We start from the raw sequence: 22,791 nt of genomic DNA, 5'->3' as shown, positions 1-22,791 counted from the left end.
AGGCTAACAGAAAGGCTCCACCAAAGCAAAGCCTTCCTGGGGTCGGGCGCGGGAAGCTCCAGGGAACTCTGGCATCTGCACAGGCAGATTTACAAGACAAATCTGATCTGAAACACTTTTGATCAACAGCTCTAACTGATCTCCATGTTTAAAGAAAATCGCTTGCTGTTGTACCATTTCTGTTAGCTTGACTCCTAGTAGGGGGGGTGCCTTTCTTCTCAAGGTAAGTTGTTTAGGAGCCCTCAACGGTAACGATGCCACCCCTTCCAACAGGCACACTGTGAAAGCTCAGCTGTGTGTATAAGCCCTTGAAAATCCTCTATTAGAGGATGTTATAGAAAGAAAACCCAACACAGCTTCGCACGTTTTTAGTCATCGGTTAATTAAATTACATCGCTTTAGAGAACTGCACTGTCAGAACTCACAGAAACCTTACAGGTTAGTATTGATGAATAGAAGCGGCACTAGTCTGTAAGTTCTGTTGGAAGTTGAAAGCTTTAATTAAAACCAAAGAAAACCACAGAAAGCCAGTGTTTAAAAATGTCTGCATCCTCCTGATTTGGCAAATATTTCTATCTAAAAATGTTTACATTTGCCTGGATAAGCAGACATTCTCATTTTAGTAAAATCCTACAACCTGCAGGTTAAGTTACTCTATGACTGACAATTGTCCTACACCTCCCACAATCCCCACATACCAGTTATGATTTCTTATTTTGTGATTTACTTCCTTACTTAAGAAGGGAAAATGATTATTACATCAACTGAAGTCCCACTGCAGTCAATACAACAGTATCCAGGAAACTGCTACCATCACCTCATCAAGCTGATCCAGTTTAGAGGTTACTGTTTGTTTTCAGAGCCAAATCAGTAAGTTAAAACCCAATTTTTTTACAATTAACTGGCAAATACTTTACTTATATTCAAGGTATTAGATGCTGTGAAACATGTTAAATGCTCACAATAAGCTTCACTACTTTTGCAAATTAACTCTCTTAAAATGTTGAAGGTCTTCAAGCTGAGTTATTCATCAGCTCCCTTACTCATTACAAGAAAAGAAAATTCTTTTAAAAAGAATCACTCATCTGTAGAAACTTCTAATTAAACTGGTTCAAAGCATGTGCGACATGGCGGTTTTGTACATGGTTTCAACATTTTAATTGGCAGAAGTTGGCAAATCCTCTTGGTAATAAGGCAGGGGTCAGCTCTTAGTACAATGAGACTACCCCACAAAACAAACTGCTGCCATATAAAACACACGATATATTCCATTTACAGATACCTTTTAACAGTTAACAAGATAGCAGCTGTGTCACTATAGGAGACTTATGTGTAACAAGTTAATTATTTTAATGACTCCAGCATTGTTAAGAAAAATTACCAGCAATATGTTTATTCCAACAGATGTTGATCTATGAGAATGTAGTCCAGTCACTTAAAACTATATCTAATGATGCTAATTAAGAACCTATGTCCTAATCAATAGTCACAATTAGCAATATTTTTAAAACATGGACACTGTACCCAATATTTTTTAGATTTTTAATATTTCACCACAGCTAAACATCTGTCAACAGTTCCATTATAATTTATGACAGATAGCAGTAGTAACCATATATTTTAAAAGTATACTCATCATGAAATCACAACAATGGATGCTGCCCTTAAAGTAACTGCTTTAACAAGAGTAAAAATATTTCAGCTTAGAACTATGGTAAGAAGAAAAAAAAAAATCTCTACTGATTTTTACTCTAGGCACACACACAAAAAATTAAAACTGCCAACAGAGGATTTTGATTGAATACTTCTTGTATGCTTAAGAGAGGAGTAGTATAGAATAACTGACACTGGAAATCAGAACTAAGAGAAGTGTTGTGAGAAACAGCAATTTAAGTGCTCTTGTATCTTGCTTAAGTCTCCTTATTTCCTAAGTTCAGAAAACACTCTGGATGTTATATCTACAAATTTGCATCACTGCTACAATACAAAAATGGTAGCACCTGAAATCTTGTTTTCCAGTGAATGAGCCATGATGACAGTGCTGTTCTCTATTCCTGAATGAATACATCCAGGTAAAATTTATTAAGAAAATCTGTGCCAAAGTAACACTGCAACTTTGCACCTTTGAGATAAACACGTGGACTGCCTCAGTCATACCAAGAGAAAGACATATTTTAAATGATGGAAATAATCCAGACTGCAGGTGGGACTTGCTCCTTAGAGGTCCTTCTAGCTCCAAAGGTTCTGTCCCTGCAAGAGAGTCCAACCTCCTCAGGTATGTGGGAATAAACCAGGCCAACATGCCTGGACCACCGGCCCAATGCCAGGACATTAGGCCTCAATGACAGAACACCAAAAAAAAAAAAAAAAGAAATAAAAATAAGCAAACATTAAATAAAAAGTGAAAATAATGGAAAAGGATTAAAAGGTACAAGAAAGAAAGGTATGGCTCCCTGAGCCATGGTTACACAGGAGAAGCTATTATAGCTGCAAACAGGATACTCTGTCTCCTGACTTGAAGTAGCATGCTGTCTCAAATTTCTTCTAACACACGACACTTCAACTATTCATTTACTCTAGTCAATGCTAAGTTGTATGACATTTCAAACTTTGAAGTTAATATTTACAATGCAAAATAATTTTGAAGGCTTTAGATGTTGCACACCTACCTGATGCACCTGTTTTATCTTTATTTTCCATTGACGCATTTTTACTTTTCATAAAATCTTCAAGCTCATCATAATGTACAATACAAAGCCGCCTCTCAATCTGGTACAGCAACGCAGGGCACATGTATATAAACAATTCAGGAGAGATTGGAGAGCTGGTTTCCAGGCCATAGTGCCTTAGCAGCTGGGTAACGTTTAAACACTGCAAGCAAATTGTACAAACAAATTAAATACGAAAGCAACTATTTCATTAAAAACTACAGTTATGGAAAATTTAGCATACAATTTAAGAACACAAAAGAGAAAATCTGGCCCACAACATCCCACCAGTACTAAAACATGTCTAAACTGATCCAGGTGGTTTATGAGGGGGAAGAGACAGTAAAAGTATCTGCCCAGCAAACTCAAGTCTCCAAACGCCTATATAATTTTTGATAAATGTCAATGAAAATTAGTTTATATATTCTTTACCATCACAGAATACAAGCAATGAAGAAAGAGCAACAGGAAAGGAGCGGAAGAACACACAGCCAAAATAGGTTTTCTAACACTTCTTTACCAGCCAACCTTCTGTGCTTGCAGCTTCACGTTTTAATTCACTGAAAACCTCAAACTCGGCACTCACTCCATCCTTTCCTATCCTGACTTCTAGCTAAAAGCCATGGTACCAAACTGTCCTGCTTCTGCAGGTAACTATAGGGCGGAAGGGGAAGTCTATCTATGGTCCTGGCAGAAACAACAGATGCTGAAGGGAGAAATGGAAGAGCTTACGCCAAGTACAGTGCTACATCTACCTTGCTTCATGATCTCTTAGGACAAAGAAATTAGAAGCATGTTGAAAAGATGCAGGTGCTTCTCTTTGGAAAGAGTCTGTGCAGTTTCCAAGAATGTTAACGATCTTAGATTCAGAAAGAAGTCCAGAAAAGGTAGGTGTCTGTCTGGGAAGTATTCATGACTACTGGGAAGGGAGACCCCCCACCTGTAGCAGGGTATCTCAGAAAGCTTTAAGGATCTCCTTTATACAGATAAATAGGCTAGAAGATCGATTGCTGAGAAAAGATGGGTGAGAAGCCAACAGAAACGAAAACCCCCACAGTAAGCACACAAGGGGGGCAGGGACCTCCAGTGCTCGCACTCCACTACTCGTATTACGCAGCGGCCGCGGAGGTGCTGCCGTGCTACTTGTGAGTGTGCACCTTCAACTGCTCCCTAGCACAGCGGAAGCCGACTTACCGGTTCTCCATTTCACACTCACCTCTTCATGATCATGTTCGTCTTCATTGCGATCCTTGTGACTATGCGCTGAAGAAAGAGTATGTTTTCTGACACTAATCTGCTTATGAGGTGCCTCTCGCTTGCTGGTATGGTGGTGTCCATCCTCATTACCTAAACTGGAATCTTGATGTCCATGACTAGAACGATCACTGCTGTGTTCATGATGGTGCACATGCAAGTGAGATGCATCATGTACATGATCATGTTTATGAACACGATTGTGCTCATACTGATCACCTGAATCATGATCTGGGGCATAATCCCGGGTAGCATCTCCTGAAGGCTCACTGATCTTCTTTTGCTTCTTCTTCTGTTTCCGTTGTTTTCTTTCTGGCTGATCCTGAGTTGTGTTTGTCTCTGTTGAAGGTTCATGGTTCTGTTCTCCATGTTCGCTATGACCAACTGAATCGTTACGAGAATGATGTGTACCATTATGGTCATGATGATGTAGACGAGGGTGGTGGTGATGGTGATGGCGGCTCTGGTCGTGCATGTGTTTGCCATCATCTTTTACTGATGACACTACTGCGTCTCTCTCAGGGTCACATTTACGGTTTCTCTTTGCAGCCATACCAACCACGGTTTGGTTTTCCGAATCTGCGTGGCTATGAGGATGGTTATGAGAGTGAGAATGCTTTCCCTCCTGTACTTCTAAAGCATATAAGTGAGAAACATGATCATGGCCAATATCGTCATGACTGATCATCACTACCTTTACCTCTCCTAAACCAAGGCTAATTAACAGTCTTTCCAGGCCAAAAAAAGATAATCTTCCATTTTCACCATAACGCTCAAAAATCTTTTCAATGTAGTATTTCTGTTCATTTTCAGCTTCCAACGTTGAAAATTTACTCGGCACAGATTCTGTTCCTCCATTCTGGAAGTAGGATGCATTTGAGATCTGATAGTCATTATGGTAGTGTACACGTTCCTCTTTAGGACCATGGTCATGTCCACCTTCATGGCAATGATTGCACTGATGAAAGACAAATGTCAGCAAACAAATGATGCAAAATTTTGTGTGCATGTGTACCTTCATCTCTGTTTCCTACAAGAAACACAAGGGGAAGCACTTAGGCGTAAAAGCAATCTCAACATTTGTACTACACCAGTATCAGTCTGGTACTCATTGGTACCAACTGAATGACTTGCAAATCTGTTTAGATACTGGTATTAACAGAATGACAATTGTAGGATTTTTACTGCAGAAATTGTGCTTATGTACTTTTCTTATCCAACAGTAAGATAGGCTCCATGTGTTTCAGAGATGCACTCTTACACAGCATACTTACGAGCCAGTTACAAGAAAAAGATCAGCTCTTACAGTCAGTCATATAATTTTTTGTGTGTATTTTCAGAGGCACCTATGCTTATGATAACCTGTAAGATTGGAAATCTTGTTAAAACACAGGTTATAAAAGAATAAAAATTATTTAAAACCAACAGTTCTGTATTTTCTTATTTATGGGGATGACAGGCTGATAATAAGTTGAAAACCCACACATCATTTGTTCTCTTATATGCTGCTAAAATACCTCCACTAAACACACACACAATTCCCTATTTTCATTAATAATTAGCGATTATAAAATAAGTTGCCATTAAACAACTTCAATGTATTGCTTAAATGTTCGTATTTTAGTATTTTTTTAGTACTTTCACTTCCATTGAGTTACTGATTTCAAAGATCTACATGGATGTTAATTTAAAAATAAGGATATACAGAAAACGTCTGTTTATGCAACTCAAAAATACTGTTCATGCTGACAGTCTAGCTCAAATTAGCTAGTACTGATTTTCAGAATTTGTATCATCTAGACAATGTGGCTTTCAATTTAGTATTAAACGTAAGAACCTTACTATTCAACATCAGGTAACGACGAGGACATGGCAGAAGTCTTGTGTTCAGAGTTGAAAACAATTCATTATTTTACAAAACTTGACAGGTTTATTTTGTTTACATCTGCTAGCAAAAAAATTTCATAAAACTGAAATAATTGTTATAAAAGAAGCTTCTAAGAAAAAGAATTTCCAGGTTTATGTAAAAAATGTTATAAAACTAAAAAGCTGAAGATAAGCCAAGAGCTGTACTTTATGACTTGTATTTGCTAGAGACTTATATTGGGTAGAGAACAACCTCTAAAATACATGGGTTTTTTTTTTGGGGGGGAAGAATCCTTTAAATCCTTTAAACGCTCCCAGGGGTTTCTAGCAACACTTAAATTGCTCTGCCTGGTACCAAGCCAAATAAAACACGTACCATTTACAACTGCTCTGCTAGATAGATGCAGTAGATCATCAAGCCCTCCTATCGGCAAGGGAGCAGACACCTAAAAGAAGGCAGCACGGAACATCCCCATCGATCTGAACAGTTGAATTACTTTATTTTGAACAGTTCAAGAGAGTTAACTAAAGTAGATAAAGGAAACAAGTGCAGAAGTAGGGCTTTTTACACGTAACTCGTTAAATTTAGAATATGACCGAGAAGGAAAGGAGAGCTGAGAGGACAGGAGCTGCAGCCACCCTGCTTTCCGTACACTCAGATGCTACCAAAACACTGCAGCAAATGCAAGGATGTAAGGGACCAGGAAAACAGGTGAGTATGCTTCCAGCTCCTTCTACACCGAAAGCAGCTTTAGTTCCTTATGTGCACCTTGACTACAGCTGTGACCGACCCTACGTTACAGGCATGGGTGACCTGGCCAACGCACCCTAAAGTGCTACAGACTTTCAGACAGCAAAGGGGAAGTGTAGTTACCCTTCTCAGGCCCACCCCAGCTGCTAACTAAAACATGCTTCATGAAATCAGTCAGGAAGGTGCTTTGCAGCAAACCTCAAACATTTGAAGTCCTTTTACGTTTCATAAACCATTACCTTGATGTTTTGTGCTTAAGCACTTGCAACCACATTATTGCACACACAAAAAATAAATCTCTTGGAAGCTCCTATACTTGCAGCAGGTTGACAGAGACAAGGAATCAGAGGGAAAAAAAGGGCTACCTTTTAATGACTTTATACAGCCAACAAATGAGTTAACAGAGAAGACTGGTGAAGAAGGCTTTCCTGTTAACCTCTACAAATACAAAAGATGAAAATTCACTTTTCACTGGAGTTTCAAATGCTTGCAAGATTAAAGAAAAAAAAAAGTAAACTCTCTTTTGCAATACTGACCCAGTTACAAACATAAGATCGGAAGAATATCTATCAAATGAAGCATCTGTATCAAGAGTAGATGCCAGGGACATCAGATAGGTTAATGGGTAATCATTGTATACTGCTGCTTTACTTTTATTCACAGCTGTTCAATCACCGGTCTGGAATGACCCCAGTTTGCCTCCAGTTCAATCACCCACATTCCAGTTACTGATTTAAGGTCTGACAAACGTTTTCAAGTAATTTAGTACTTTTGAGTTCATCCCCAGAATTTCCTGAGGTCTTACTTTCATATAGTCTTTCTCCCTCACAGACTCTGTTTAAGGCATCCTTAATGTTCTTTTGAATACATCACTGGGATTAGTACCGAAACATTAAAAGCATCTCAAAGCACCTTCCAGAACCTTTTTCCGTTCTCCTTAGATGTAACAGGTAAGTACAGAGTTGTTATTGATGGAGCAAAAAGAAACAGGTTGCAAATCTTTATCTGAGAGTCACTGGACTGAGCCAGCCCCTAGACCGTATACTGTCTGGGAACGCATGCCATAACCTTTAAATGAAGAACATATGCTCTCCCTCACACAGGCTGAGAACCTGGGCTCTGTGACTTACATCATCCCAGAGGGCAGAAACATTCTGGCAGTAAGGAAAGGTACCGGATCAGGAATGTGGCTGGTGGCAGATCAATAGAGCTCCGCATTTCTATAGGAACATGCTGATTTTCATCAACCGAGGATTTACAATGTTGAATGTTACTTAATGTGAAGAGCAGGTTCAGGATCTGGAATAAGCAGTTAAGGTACATGCAAGACAGGTGAAAGCCCTGGGGGAAAGATGAACTTCCATACGCTTGCACAGAGGCCAGCAGCAGCAGGTAAGTACACATGGTATACTGTAATGCTCTAGCAAACTGTTCAGTATCTTAACTTCAGCATCTCAGTACTGAAAACAGCATCTGAAGTTTAAGTAAAATCCAGTTACTCAAAGGGTACTACTTCTGCAGGTAAGACACCTTTCCTCCCCTTTTGCCACATAGTGGTAACATAACCAGAGCAAGTGAAGTCAAATCATTCCCATTTAAACAAGCACAACCCGGACTGAAATATCTCCACCAGGAAATTCATGACTCAAGCATGATCATAATCCTTTTCACAACCTCGTGATCTTTTTCATGTGACTGTCTCATACAATACTACTAATACATTACTTTGAAACTTTAGTCATGCATCTCTAATTGTGGCATTCAGCTTTGAACGGTACCTTTTCTCCATGCCCTAGTGGTTAAAACCATTTGTAACCTATGATCATGATTCATTGCTGAAAAACATGAGCTAAGCATTATCAGACCAATTTCAAAATCAATTAGATGTCTCACTGTTTTCAATTAAAACAGTAATAACCCTAGCACAATATTTTAAATCATCTATTATGTCATCTTCTGTACCTGCTGTTGTAATTTTTGCTACAGAATAAAGATGCTTACAAAACAAATGCACTCATCGTAAAAAATCTCAAAGAACTCCTAAGAGAACAGATTATTTATTTGTTTCTTTTTAAGCAAGCTTTGTTAATTCTCTAGGCAACCGTAAAGAGCTGTCATCTCTCGGGCAGCTTTCGCACGTGTACAACACGGGAAAGCTGCCGCCCCAGCTCCGCCCACGTCAGCGGCGCAGCGCTGTGCGTGCCTGGCCTCAACAACAGGGCATGGCTCCCAAATCCCGCCGCAAGTGCGGACGGGCAGCCCGCGGACAAGGCTACGCCGCTTCTGCCGATGGCTGCTGCCAGCCTTTGCCTCGCTGCCCTCCCTCCTGCGGCGCCCGCGGCCCCGTGCAGCGCTGGGGAAGCGGCGGCAGCCGCGGGGCAGCGCCCGGGCCCGGCGCTGGGAAGTGGCCCCCGGCCGCGCCAGCCCAGCGCCCGCCCACCAGCGGCGTGCGCCCCGGGGGACGGGGGTGGCGGCTGCTTGGTTTGTGGGTCCTTTGCCTTGGCTCCGCGACGCTTCCCCGCAGTGCCAACTGTTTCAGCCGTGCCTCTTCTGTAGCCCTTCGTTTTCGAAAAGACTTCATGTAAAGCCTGCAGTATGCACATGGCACTGGCACTGAACGCGACTTTGGAATTTTTGAACCACCGGAACTGATTTCTGGGATATGATCGTAATCGCCAGCTGCTTCACTGAGACTAGAAAACTAGTTCAAGAGTTAGGCTTTCCTTAAAACAACAAACTTGGGTTCAAATAATGTGGTCATTCAGAGCCTGAACCCAACCGAAAGTCACATCTCTCATTTTAGCACCTGCAAGCCACATACTATAGCATTTTCTGTTGGCACACAACGCTGACTAGGATGTTTTAAATGCCCAACTTTCCTCCACCCCCCAACCGCCCCCCCCCCCCCCCCCCCGTCTGCTCCCAGCAATTTTAATAACCTGAAATACTTGTAACAGAAGTGCACTGGACTTCCCCCCTTCCCATGCTCCCTCCTGAGTCATTTTCGTTTCTCTCCCTTTTTGTTCAACTTCCTTTCCTTACTTTCTCTGAAGAATGTTCTGCTTCCCCCCCCCCTTCCCTACCTGCAGACGAGAACTTTAAAAAAATGTCTTAAGACTCCTCTCAGCAGTTACTCAGCTTGAATGCCAGCAGTAAAGCGCCTCAGCAAGACTTCATGGGCAACCAGAACTGTCACACCACCACCCAACACATGCTTCAGCTAAGGTAACACACAACTGAGAAAGACTAAAGGTGTTAAAAATAAAGCAAAAGCAATGTTCTCACCAACCCAAGATACTGCCCTCTCTGTAAAGAGCTGCTCAGAGTAACAGCTCTGTAAGAAATGGTTCTGTTTCTTTTTAAGAGAAATAGTCTTTGAAATAAAACTACTGACTACATAAAGACAGTTTTTACTACAATTCCTGAAAATCTGAATTCTTTCTTATATTGCAGGTATTTATTCCAACATAAACACAGGAGAGATACCTGCAGCCCCCCACCACTTCCACTCCAGCAACTCTGCAGTATTTCATACTAATATTCAGTTAAAAAAAAGCCTAGAATCTGAAAATCCAAGCCCTTTATTTCCTAAATTTCAAGTTTCTAACAAATGCCAGAATATCAAGTCCTACTAACCTAGCCCACATTATTATGATAAATTATTTTTTAAAAATTACTGTGATATTTAAAATACTGCTGTTACTGGAAGGCACTTTAAGAAAGCCATAAAAACATTTCATTAAATAATAGTCTCTTTTTGTTTTACCAGACTTAAGCTGACATCAGCTTCTGGACGTACAAATAGGCAAACATGCTGCAGATCTAGAAAGTTACAATTAACAATTTCTAACTTTAGTTCTCACCCATCTCCTGTATTTTCCTCCCTCTTCAATTTCAATGAAACCCAGGTTTGTGGATTTAAGTAAAACTCATTCATTTGAAAATCTACAGCCCAGTAGGAGGGGCTCGTTGTAAGAACAGACCATTAACTAACTGATCCAAGCCATATCTGCTAAGTTAATACCAGATAAGACTTAAATAGTACAGAAGGCATTTATGCATAACTGAACACCCCATGGAATTTTTTAAAAAATCTGAAATGTGAAGTACTTAAAGTGCCAAATCCCAAGCATACTAGAAAATGATCCTAAAGTAGCAATCTACTCGCTCAGTTATCCAGAAAGGGGCACTGATTTTATTTTGAACGTAAAAAACCCTGGACAGCCTTCTTTAAAAGGCACGCCAGTTACTTATATATTAAATAAGCTATATTCAGCAACTTAAGTTGCTGAGTACAGACTCCTTCTCAGAGCTCAGAAGAATGTAAAAATATCAAAACAGTTGGAAGTTCTGCAAGTCTTAGTTCTGGTTAACAGGAATTAATTTTCAGTTCTTCATATATAAACCGTATGTAGACCATAGAACATCTATTAATGCACAAAATTGATAATGGAGCTGGTTTGCTTTTGTGCCAATATTGTGCTGTTTAACTAGGTCCTATTAAGATACCAGTGCTTGTAAGAATGAAATACCTGAAAGGAAGAACCAGTTACACCTGCATTTTAAGATTTTATTTTTCCACTGAAAGTAAGCAAATGTTTTTGGTTGAACTAAGGCTGAAGTTCAACAAATATTTTAAGATGCTGCTGCTGTACTTAAAGCTGCGGTTCTGCCCTCCCCCACTGCCACTTTCATTCCTTCCCATTCCCACAGACCCATTTTGTATACCAGCACATTTGTTTGCTGATCTGTTCACTATGCAGCTGTACAACTAGATTCTGCTGAAAAATAGCCTAGAAAAAGAAACAAAGATTATTTTCAAGACAGATTACTTTTCCTATCTGGTTCATTGTGCAGCTGCACAAACACCCCAGTCCAAAAGCATCCTTGCTTTTGGTGGCAACACCAACACCAGCTTACAGACTAGGCTGATCTGCAGCCTAACAGAGTATTTTGGCAATAGCACAAATAAAACAACTGGCCACCTCAAAATGTATTCAAATAACACTGAAAAAAACAGCAGTGGATAAATTTCCTATTGAAAGCCATTTGACAACAGCTTCTCCAACTCCCCCCACAGTACAGAATACAGTAACGTTTGCTATCAAATGTTACAACCAGTTGTTATAGAAAGAATAAAAAATACTGCAAACTGCTACACATATTTCATCCTAGTGGTATGTTAAAATACTTGCGGTATGTTAAAAAGGCATTAAAGGCATCTCTTTGGTATGTGTTTAATTCCTACACTATTACAATAAAAATCCCTCTATCACAGCTACAATTCAGAAAAGGAATCACACATGTCTACTCTTAAGCTGATGACTTCTCTCAATTCAGAAAAAGATTATCAAAGCTATCAAGTGTAAAAAGTCCATTGAAAAGTGGGACCAGGGCATGTGTTGTTTGGTTTTTTTACCTGTGATGTGCCAAATTAGTGCCTGGTGGTTTATGATTAAAATTATTAAAGTCCATTTCTAGAATGCAGAATTTGCAAATTTCTTATTTGATAATTCATTAATTCAAATCTGTATTTTTAAATAGGAGATTTAATTAATGAATGACTGTCACAGACTTTTATAAAGGCCCTCTATCAACATGCCATTCAAATAATTCTTAGCAAACTCATTCTGTCAGAGTACAAACCCAGAGAACTACTACGATTCTTATGCAAGAACACAGCCTTCTTTTCCTAAAGGAAATTTGGGAGACAACAGGCAGCCTCTGAAACCACTCACATCCTGCATTAGTGGGCTCCCAAAGCCGTCTCTGTTCGGTAATTGTGGGAGACAAAGGTGTTTGTAAAGACATCTCAGCAGATTCAGCTTAACCAGTCTGATGCGCAACATAAAATGGTCCTAAATATTACAACAGGCAGATCCACCAAGGAAAAGCCCCACTGAACCAAAATGTGTAACTTCCATCACATTCCAAGTAAGACCTCAACAGAAGTCACGACACTGCCTGGCTCTTGCTTATTTTAGCCATAGATATTGTTAAAACAGGTCTGTGTGATGATCGAGGCAACCACTCAAACTGATGCAAATACTGGTTGGCTTCAAAAATCACTCACCATGAACTACTGATCTTTCTTAACAAGGCATTAAAGCAACTTTGAAGGGACACAACTTTGAGGCAAATGAATGAAAATGTAGTATTTAATACCCAGTATTACTCTTACTGCAAGATTAGAGAGAGAAAAGGGGAAAGGAAGCACAATCCTTAGAGCCTTAATCTAAAATGCAAGTAGAGATGTCATCCTAGCCAATCAAATTAAAAATACTGATGGGCTAAAAATCTTACAATCTTAAAAATACCATTATGCATATGTATCTCCCTGTGTCCACCACTGCGCAAGTGCACACGTATTCTAACAGCAACCCAGGCAAGCAAGGACAGATACTATGGAAAGCGAGACTGTTACCAGTTTGGCTAAAGCCATGTTACAATTCGATATATCTAACCTAGACTATGCTGTGTAGCTTTATGATTTGATCTAATATAAAATCCTGGCTTTTACAGCACCTATAATTCGGCACATACTTCTAGTACCTCTCCCGAAGTATGGATGCCCCCCTATCCTTGAGCATCAGTCACCATGGCTTCTTCCTTTCACTGTAATTTGAAATATAATGATTTTCTGGACCAAGGGCTGATTTGGTTCCATGCTGTTGTGGTCACCATCTGTCTCAGCAGAGTCACTAGTGACATTAATGTTTCCCACATCACTCCTTGGATCACCGACATCTTTCCTCATTATTGATTATTGTTTTCCCTTGCTATTGGGGCTTTCTTCATTCTATGTGATTCCATTACTTCTCAAGGCTCTCTAATTTCTATAACCCATTTCTGTAAAGAAAGATCTCTTTTGATCAGGAACTTCAATATATCCTCCCAATTACGTCAAATGTGTCAATTTCAGTTAATAAGCAAGTGAACCAATTTCTTACGAGTTCTCCAATATTTAAACTTAGAATGGTTTCTACTGTCATACTATGGTACAAGAAACAGTTAAAAAAAATTACAAAAACGGTGCAACTTGCTGTCTTCAACCTTTAACACAAGTGATCACTATGTGTATCCCAAAACAATTCCAGTTTGTTGAAAGAAGACGACCATCCTGACTAATCCAGAGTTTTCTCTTTGACAAACGGAAATGGTTTGGCAGTCTAGCACTGAAATTACAGGTTATCAAATTTATCTGAGGAAGATGTTTTATGCTCTCTGCCACTGATAGCTGGAACCAAATGAAAACTAGACTCTACCTCTAAAATCAAAGGGTCAATAGTCAGTTGTGACCATTATTTCACAGGTTCAACTTCAGAAGTATTTAAGAGTTAATGTTAACCTGAGTTTCTGTAGTAAATGCTGTATTATTCCATATATAGTGGAGTCAACATTTTCTGTAAAAATATCCTCCCTCCATCCCTCTCTTCCTTTTGCTACTGCACCTGACAGTAGTACATCAGCCCCTTCCAGAGTCTGCTCAGCACATCAGTCATATTCCAAAATACTTCACTGCAATCATACTAAAGCTGTCCATAGTAAATGCATTATGTGATCATGGCTGCACATCTTTCCTACAAAATCAAGCCAATTAAAACTACTGTATTTCAAATTACAGGTTCAACTAATTAACCGACTACAAAACAACCTTGTGGTAGAAGACAGCTTAAACCACCAGCGTATCTGACAGAGATCTATCAAACTGATACACCTCGGCAAAATTAAAGCCTACTGGAAGAACCAGTTAAGAATCAAGACAGTTACAGTCCATCTACACTTCCAAACTTATTTTAACATCTTAAATAGCTCAGTTTAAAATATCATTAAACATAAACAGTATGAGAGTTTAATCCCGAGAACACTTTTGATTCCAGTTAACCACAGCTGAAGACACCTGAACATCTGTGTGGTGTTCAGAGACTCTGAGGCTTTACTCTTCTCACTTCTAGATGCGCAACAATTTCTTGCGAATCCTCTGATCCTCTTCACAATCAAATGGTACCTCGTCACTAGAATAACATGCTGTCTCCTAGCAGGCCACCTCATCGCCATGTTAAGGAGTTGAAATACTTCAATAAATATTCAATAAATAGGTTGGGTATTTGGCATTCAAACCTGTATTTGGCATTCAGATCTAGCTCATGCTATACCACAGTCCCTGATCAGAGAATTTTTCAATATAAGGAGAAATCTCATCATCTGATGCCTGAATAATAAAGGTTGAAAAACCTTTTTCAGAAATCTGGTGAGACTACCTATGTGTCTTATCTTTGGCCAAAACAGCTTTATCCTGAAAGCAAAGAACAACAAATAAGAAAAAATACTAAAAAAGATTTTCCTGTCTGAAGCCAAGTTAACTATTTATAAATTCCTGATTGATGTACTTTCTAGTATTCAGCTTTAACTTTCAGAATGTAAATGTAATGTTTAAAAAGTGATTTTCTGGTAGTAGGACTGTGAGGTAGAAATGGTAAGGATCTCACTTGGCTTATTGTCAAAGAAAGTAAAACCAAAGCAAACCATACCTGCATGCACAGAATAAAAACAGCAGAGCACATGACATGTCATCTCAGTATTTCACTTTTTTCAGTAGTGACATCTGGTAAGTACATGGGCAAAAATTCAGCAAAAAATTTATTTTTTCATACTTAAAATACATTCCTCTTATTTGAAGAACAATGTACTCCTCTCAAGGTTTCACTTGGGAGAATGTTTTATCTATAAAATGTACTGAAGCTACAGTACGAGAGGATTCCAGTAAATGAATTTATCTGTAGAAACTCTCAGAATTTTCCCTAGTGACAATTTGGCTTTTTCAATTTTACTAGTATTTTAAGAATTCCAGAATGGTACATTGCCTTATTCCAAAACACCATTTTAATTTGTCCATAGTCCAATTAACAAAAAAAAAACCAACCACAAAACATTAAAATATTAAACTTATATATTTTTAAGATGTTCTTGGCTTAAACTATACTGCAATTAAACTATGAGAGGTGTTCCTACGTGTCAAAGGCTAAAAAGGTACCATAATAATACACTGTTTCATTAGACCAAGGCAGCCCCTTATTACTGACAGAACAGCAGTTTCTATGGGGAACAGAAGACAAAGCATGGTCTTCAAAGACAGTGAAAGTATTCTTACATTGCCTAGCATAACTGTTTACTGCAATTAATTTGAACCATAAAGTTTGACACAAAGAAAACAGAAGTGAGTAATAATAATTTGCTATAGTGGCTGCATTCTTATTAAGAGTCAGCATAAACCCCTCACATTCCTCTCCCTACTATTGAACATACATAATTAGCATGAGCCAGCATGAGGATTTTTGCCCAGAGCCACTAAAAATGAAGTTCTGCTGGGACTCTGTACATTACTCTGCAAGATGCAGATGCGTAAACTTAAGACTACACACTTCACAAAACTCAAATCGCTTACCTGTAGCACAAAGACAGTAACTGTTTAAAAAATAAAGTTAGAGCACGGGAGGAAATTTAAGCTGTTTTTCTTTGACAACATGCAAACAAAACAGAAGTCTAGAATATATTACAAGCATCAAGAAATTAGCTATGGGCACATTACAATATAAAGCTAAATTTTGTATATACATGCTGCTGCAACCACTGTATATTTATTGAATAGATTGTATAAGTCTTAAGAGCAACTGGACAATTGAAGCACGGTTAATACAATAAAATGCCTCTGCTAGGCAAGTGCCTCAATGCACCCTTCTGGACAGAAATGACTGAAGGTCTGTCCTTATCCTGTTTACCTATCATATCAGACATTAAATAAATGGGAGTATTTCGTTTATTTTATTTTCAGGATAAAAATGTAGCAGCGCAAGCCTACCCCATTATTCGGGCAGCAGCCAAGTAGCTTATTTCTTAAACTTTAATGTAAGCTAGTACAATTTAGAAGTGTACTTTTAGGCTGAGGTACTGTCTTCTATAGACAGACATTCAGGTCAGCAATAAAATGCTCCTGTGTTCTACAAACAGAACTAGAAAATAAATATGGCTTAAATTATATGGTTTGCATATCACGGAGTGACAGTACTTCTCAAGGTAGTGGAGCCCCAAGGAAAAGAGGTCTTTCTTTACAGGAATGGATTACAGAAATTGCATCGAGCCTTGGCAAATGATGTAATTCATCGGTTCAAACAGAGAGTACAATATTCCACTTGACGGTAAAGAAGCTCTTCTGGACTGCTCTGTATATGATAGGAATGAAGTAGTGCCTACAGTGGAAATCCTTACTTGGTGAGACTTCAGATGCGTACCTGCTCACTGTTCCCCCTCATAGGAAACACTCAGTTGTGGTGTGATTAGTTATTTTGCAAGGTGAACTAAACTCATCTTTCAGTTGTACAAATGACATGTGATTACTGTCAGTAACAACCTTAGAACCAGTCACCCTGGGATGCAGTGCTACTCAGTCCTACCTAAAATGCAAATCAACATTAACAAAGATATAAATATTACTCAAAAAAACCAAAACCCCACATCAAGAATCACACTGAGTAATGCCTATTTGAGGAGACTACCTTGGAGATTACATGTGGGTTTGCTTTGATACTCCAAGCCAAGTACGCTGCACATCATTAACAGCAATTGGCCTGGTTAAAAGAGGAACTATTTATAGATATTCAATCACCAGCTGTAAATCAAATTGAATTTAGTTATCCTTCAGAACTCAAGGTATTACTTCTGCCCATTAATAATCATCACACTGCAGTAATAAATTGCAGCTGTAATAAAAATGCACAAGGATCAGTTTATGAATGTGGTACAAGTCAGGCAATCCTGAGATACCTGTCTCTATATGCAAACTGCATGACAGCACCTATCTGCAATTCATGTTTTATTAAGAGTAGTCTTCATTAGGAGCTGTGATTGGAAACTCTCTCTAAAGCGTTTACAACCTACACACAGAAAGTCCCTGTTGACTATATTTATAATTTTATGCAAACCCAGCAATCTTGCATAAAACCTCCTTTGTACGTTCTTAATCCAAAGATATTTTTATCTCACATATGCATTTTATCTTATAAAACCACCAACCACAGTAACACTTTTAAGGGACTTCATTCGGTTAATGAGTTTCAGACATGATCATAGTTATTCATTCACTTCCAGTATTATGCAGACTTTGTCTCAATTCTAGATCGGTTTAGCTACCCAACATCAATGACTTCAAAAGTCAGTCTTTGTCACTGAAGCACCAAATCAAACGCTCAGACAGTACAATTTTCTGTACCTCTGAACAGGTCAGGAGCTACAGAGCTCTAACCGCTCTCTAGTTCATATTCCACATTTTGTACACACTTGTTACTGCATTTAATACTGAGATGATGTCACTGTCAACACAGCAGAAAGAGTAGGTTTCTATAGCAAGCTTCATCCTAAGACTACAGATACATGCCTCACAAGTAGAAAGCAGATTTCTCTCAGGACTGCTCTTCAAAAGGAAAAAAAAAACCCTACCCAAAACAAAACCAAAACCCACCACACCCCAAAACAAACCAACCAACCTACCTGCAGACTAATTTTATTAATCTTCACCGCCAAAAATTTCTAATAAACACAACCAAACTAATCCACAGATTGCCAGGTTCATTTTGCCGATGTTCAAGTTCTGTTCAGGAACATTTCTTACTCTGTGAACATTACACACTGAGCAGCAGCAACAGACAAATACACCTACATTCAGGCTCTCCAACAGACAACGCAGCATAAATTCTGTAATACATCCATCCCGTTTTACTGGCACTTTAATTTTGGATTAGTGAAACCAGATTTTCTTCACTCTCATCGTACTGCTTTGGAAAGCAGCAAGCTATAGAAAAGGTGGTGGCTGGATAAGAAAGAAGCTCCTAGGTCATCAAAAGCTGAGAGAGAAAAGACAACAGCTGAGTCATTCCTCCTCTGCAGCAACAGACAACAGAGTCAGAAAGCGGGAAGAGAGAAGATGAGGCAGCGCACTGATACCTAGCAGATGAGAACATTTCCAGTGTAATGAACCACATCCCCCAGCATGGCTATGACACCCTGCATATAACTTCAACATCCCTTCTTCTCAGAAGCTTTTGAGACCGCCATCAGGAAATCATCATCTTCCCCATCTTTCATGCTGGCCTCCATTTTTTTTGGTATTAAAACCTGTAGAGCGTTTCGATTATCACAAGAGGTAGCAAAACACAAGTGACTTCAAACAATGATGTTTTAACTTCTTTGCTCCTCAGATTTCTACTACATAAAAAAAAAGAAGTGGCACTGATGCAATAGCACGTAAAATATTAGATGTAACAGCACGTAAAATATTATGAATACAGGGACTGATGTAGCATGTACCTTTCTTTGGAAGATTACAATGTAGGCAGGACATGGTTTCCAGCATTTCAGTCAGTTTCTCAAATGTAAACCAATCCATTTGTTTTTATTAGCTTTGTCTAATTAGTACACATTTGTTTACCAGACTTCGTTAGGGGTACTTCAAATAATATCTCAGTTGCAATTTAAGAATTACCTAAAACCAATCTAAATTCTTTCTGCATCAGGTGTTACTTCACGCCTTTGTCAGCAAGCTAAAATGACTAGTTCTTATTTAAGACAAATTCACTAGCCCACCCCAAAGATGAATACTTTTCAGATGATAGAATTATTTTAAATAATGGCTCACTAAATTGAGTTGGGCTCCCACAGAAGAACAGGAAGTTAACACTGATTTTCTTCACATTAGGGTATAAACGGGTTCCCAAAAGGCATAAATTCTTAGTATGCACAGAACTCTCCCTGCACCTAGAGCTCAATGCTGTGAAAAGCACAGCCACACAAGACACAGAGCTGCCATTAAGCTTTCCTTCTTTGAAACTTCTACTGATGTTTTTTGAATGTGTTAAGAAAGGAGTCAGGATAAGTTTGTCTGACAATTCTGCAAACGTGCTATAAAGCAACACGCTATAAACCAGCAAGTGTTCTGGCAGGTGACAGCCAATCTGTGAAGAAAACGGAATGAGGTTTTCTTTTCTGATGTAATTTTCCTTGTTGACAGATGCAGTTAGGCCCATCCATCCCTGACTCTGCAGAAGAGTTTGTGAAGATGCCACGATCTTTCCCACTAAGTTTCACCACAGTGAAGGACTGAATCTTAACTTACAGGAAAACTTTCATGGAGCTTAGCTTTTAAGTAGCTTGTGTATAATTTTAACTCAGTAATTCCATCCGATGAAAACACGTAACTGTTTCCAAAGCCAGACTGATTTATCACCGATGACTTATCAGGTGCCCATCAGAGGTTCAAAATAAACTTCCACTTCTGTAAAAACGGTGACAGAGAAAAGGACTAAGAGTTGTTACAATAGGCACAGTCATGATCAAACGATGTTATAACTGGACAGCCAAAGCAAACAAGTCCGACCATACCTCCCTTGGGACTGTATACACCCAGGCTTGAAGTCCATGGGATCTGGGCACTACTTAAAAGAATCAGCCATTGCTTTGCAGTAAATGTATTTACATGAGTAGAGTATCTAAATTACCTGCTTGACTGACTTAGTGAAGACCACAAAGGAAATCTGTACTAGGGTAGCTATATTCATTTTTCCATCTGTATACATTTATCTTATTTGTGTAAGTCAAACTACACAAAAAGTACGTATCTTACTAAAGCTTCCTATTCAATATTCGAAAGGAATGGTTTATTAACATGTATGGCCCAAGCACCATATGGACTCATACACTCTCCTGCTGACTTTTCAAGATGTAACTCTAGAACATAGGTATTGTTACAACGGCACATAAACCTGTTTGAGACCACTAATTAAAAGTTGTATTCCCAAGCAGGTATCCAGTATTCAGTACCAGGATCTGTGCTTTTTCACGTAAACTTTCTGAAACATTCCTGAATTACCCTGATAATGCAGTTTCACTAATTTTATTTTTTTTTAAATGGGAGGAACAACTGTTAACACAGCCAAGCCTGTGAGCCTATTTGTGCCATTTCAAACCACAGCTTCTCTGTAATTGCAGGTTTTATGACTGACTGGATACCTACTCCAAAGTTAGTTCCTCTTTTTTATTTAAGCCAACCTGGAGAGCACAAAGACCTACATGAAAGCAAGGAATTTCAATTAAAACAAGCCTCACTATTTTGGAGAAATGGTGATTTATTTTTTTAATGTAGGCAGAACCTCCTCCTTTCATGTCGCTTATTCCAGGTAGGCAATTGCATACGATCCTTCTACACCCACCTTCTGTGGACACTAGGGAACATCCCCCTATGGACTGCCACCATTAATATCATAAAACACAATTAATTCACGGTCTATACACAGGCCCTGTTCTCTTTAACTGATTGCATAGCTGCATACTTTTTTCCTCAGAAGTACCCAAGCCTTGAAAGTAGTGTAAAAATGCACCACTGCAGGACAATACCAGCAGTCCTATTTTAAGTCATCTTAGATCAAAAAATCACGTTAGGAAAGTCTATAGCCACGCTGGCCTCGATGTTCTTGCGAACCATGGAACTTTTTCATGGTACTTACATTACCATACCAGAGCATCAGCCTATGAAGTAACCATTTGGAAGTCTCATTCCTGGAGTTGAGTAGCATGACTTGCCCGTCCACACAAAATACCTATTCCCCTATGCATCTAATGGAAAGCACATTCTTAATGAAAACCTGAGTGCGTTCCCTGTTAAAACAGAATTTAAAAATCCTAATAACTACCTTTTTTTCTACAGAAAGTTTTCTATTTTTATGTCACTAGATCAGTTTCAACGACCCAAAGGAACACATTACTTTTGCCAACTAGATGCAATTGCTTCCAGGTTTCTGAACACCAGGCCTTCCAGCGTGCGTTTCCCAGTGCTGCATTAGGCTCCACGTATCACAGGCTGCCTCCGTATTACGGTACGGCATCCTATCTTCACAAAAAAAAGTCATGATTTTTACTTAAAGGCATGCAGTGCTTAAGAGTGTGAGAAACCAGAATTATTTCCAGCTCGGCCAACGCTTGCTCAGAGGCAGGCGTTTTAAGAACACTTCCACAGAAGACTCCCCAAGAAAGACAAAGATAACTAAAGATTTTAAAAAATAGTTTTATTCCAAAGTTCCCACGTTACGTGCACGTCTCGGACGGGTGCAGCGCAAGCCGCGGAACAGCCGCGCACAACGCGGCGCAGCACAGCCCGGCCCGGCTCGGCTCTCCCTTCCCTCCCCGTTCCCGCGCACGGCGGGGGCTCCCGCCCCTCTCGCCTCTGAGGGGAGCCCGGGGCCGCCTCAGCCCCGGCGCGGCTCCCGCAGGCGGTATCGCCAGCCAGGGAACTCGGCCGCCGCCGGCCGGCACCGCACCAACAGGGCCCGCCGCGGGGGCGCGCCTCCCGCAGGGCAGCGGGTCCGGCCACCCCGCACCGCCCCGCCAACGGGCAGGGCGCGGGGGCTGCCTCAGCGGCGGGGCCCGCCGGGCGACGGCCCGGGCACAGGCACAAGCCCTCCCCGCCTGCCTCAGGGGCCTGGGCACTGGCACGAGCCCCCCCGCCTGCCCCAGCGGCCCGGGCACGGCTCCCCGGGCGCCGCCACAAGCCCCCCCTGCCTCTGCGGCCCGGGGCGCCGCCGCTCCCCCCGCTCAGGACTGAGCTTTACCTGCCGCATGGCGGGCCCGCGGACGGGAGGAGGGAGGAAGGGGGGCGCGGGGGACGCGCCAGGGCCGCGGTGGCGCCTCGTGCTCCGCTGCCTCCGAGGAGGGCAGACCCGGCCACGGCCCCCCCGACCCCCCCTCGCCCACCCGCGCAGCCCCGGGCCCGCCACCACGTGATGAGGCGGCCGTGTCCCCCGCGTGCCGCTCCGCATCCCGGGGAAGGTGGTGTCCGCTATCGCCGGCCGTCACCGGCTCCGTCTGCCGCGGGCCGCGCCGCGCCGGGCCCCCCCGCCGGCAGCACAGTGCCGGCCGCCACCCTCACCGCCGCGCCGGCCGCTTGTGGGGGAGGGAATGTAAACAAATGGGGTTTTATAGCTACCTCACTCGAGTGCCGTGTGCATCTCCCTCTCCGCTCGGTACCAAACCGCCGCGGCGCCTCCTCCTCCTCCTCCTGCAGCTCCTGCCGCCGCTACGCTATTCACCAACGGCGGCTACGCCGGGCCGCCCCGCGCTCCCCGCGCTCTCCCCTACGCATCCTGCGCACCGCGCTGCAGGCGCGGCCCC

The 22,791-nt window shown here is 40.9% G+C and overlaps 1 protein-coding gene across 4 annotated transcripts in view; it reads right to left on the bottom strand.

Annotated features, from left to right (window-relative positions):
* Positions 1 to 22,791, bottom strand: part of SLC39A10 (solute carrier family 39 member 10) — a 52,937-nt gene that overhangs the window by 18,019 nt on the left and 12,127 nt on the right. For 3 of the 4 annotated variants that reach the window (XM_037398546.1, XM_037398548.1, XM_037398549.1), the window contains exons 1-3: positions 22,607 to 22,785; positions 3,925 to 4,992; positions 2,670 to 2,871 (exon numbers count right to left, since the gene is read on the bottom strand). In XM_037398546.1, the coding sequence (XP_037254443.1) occupies positions 2,670 to 2,871; positions 3,925 to 4,983 (1,261 nt within the window). In that variant the 5' untranslated portion in view covers positions 4,984 to 4,992; positions 22,607 to 22,785. Of the gene's footprint in view, positions 1 to 2,669; positions 2,872 to 3,924; positions 4,993 to 22,606; positions 22,786 to 22,791 lie in introns of those variants that run through there. The other variant, XM_037398547.1, reaches the window with a different exon arrangement.

This window comes from Falco rusticolus, chromosome 8, assembly GCF_015220075.1.
Source record: "Falco rusticolus isolate bFalRus1 chromosome 8, bFalRus1.pri, whole genome shotgun sequence".
Lineage (NCBI taxonomy): Eukaryota > Metazoa > Chordata > Aves > Falconiformes > Falconidae > Falco > Falco rusticolus.
This window is presented reverse-complemented; position numbering and strand designations above follow the sequence as displayed.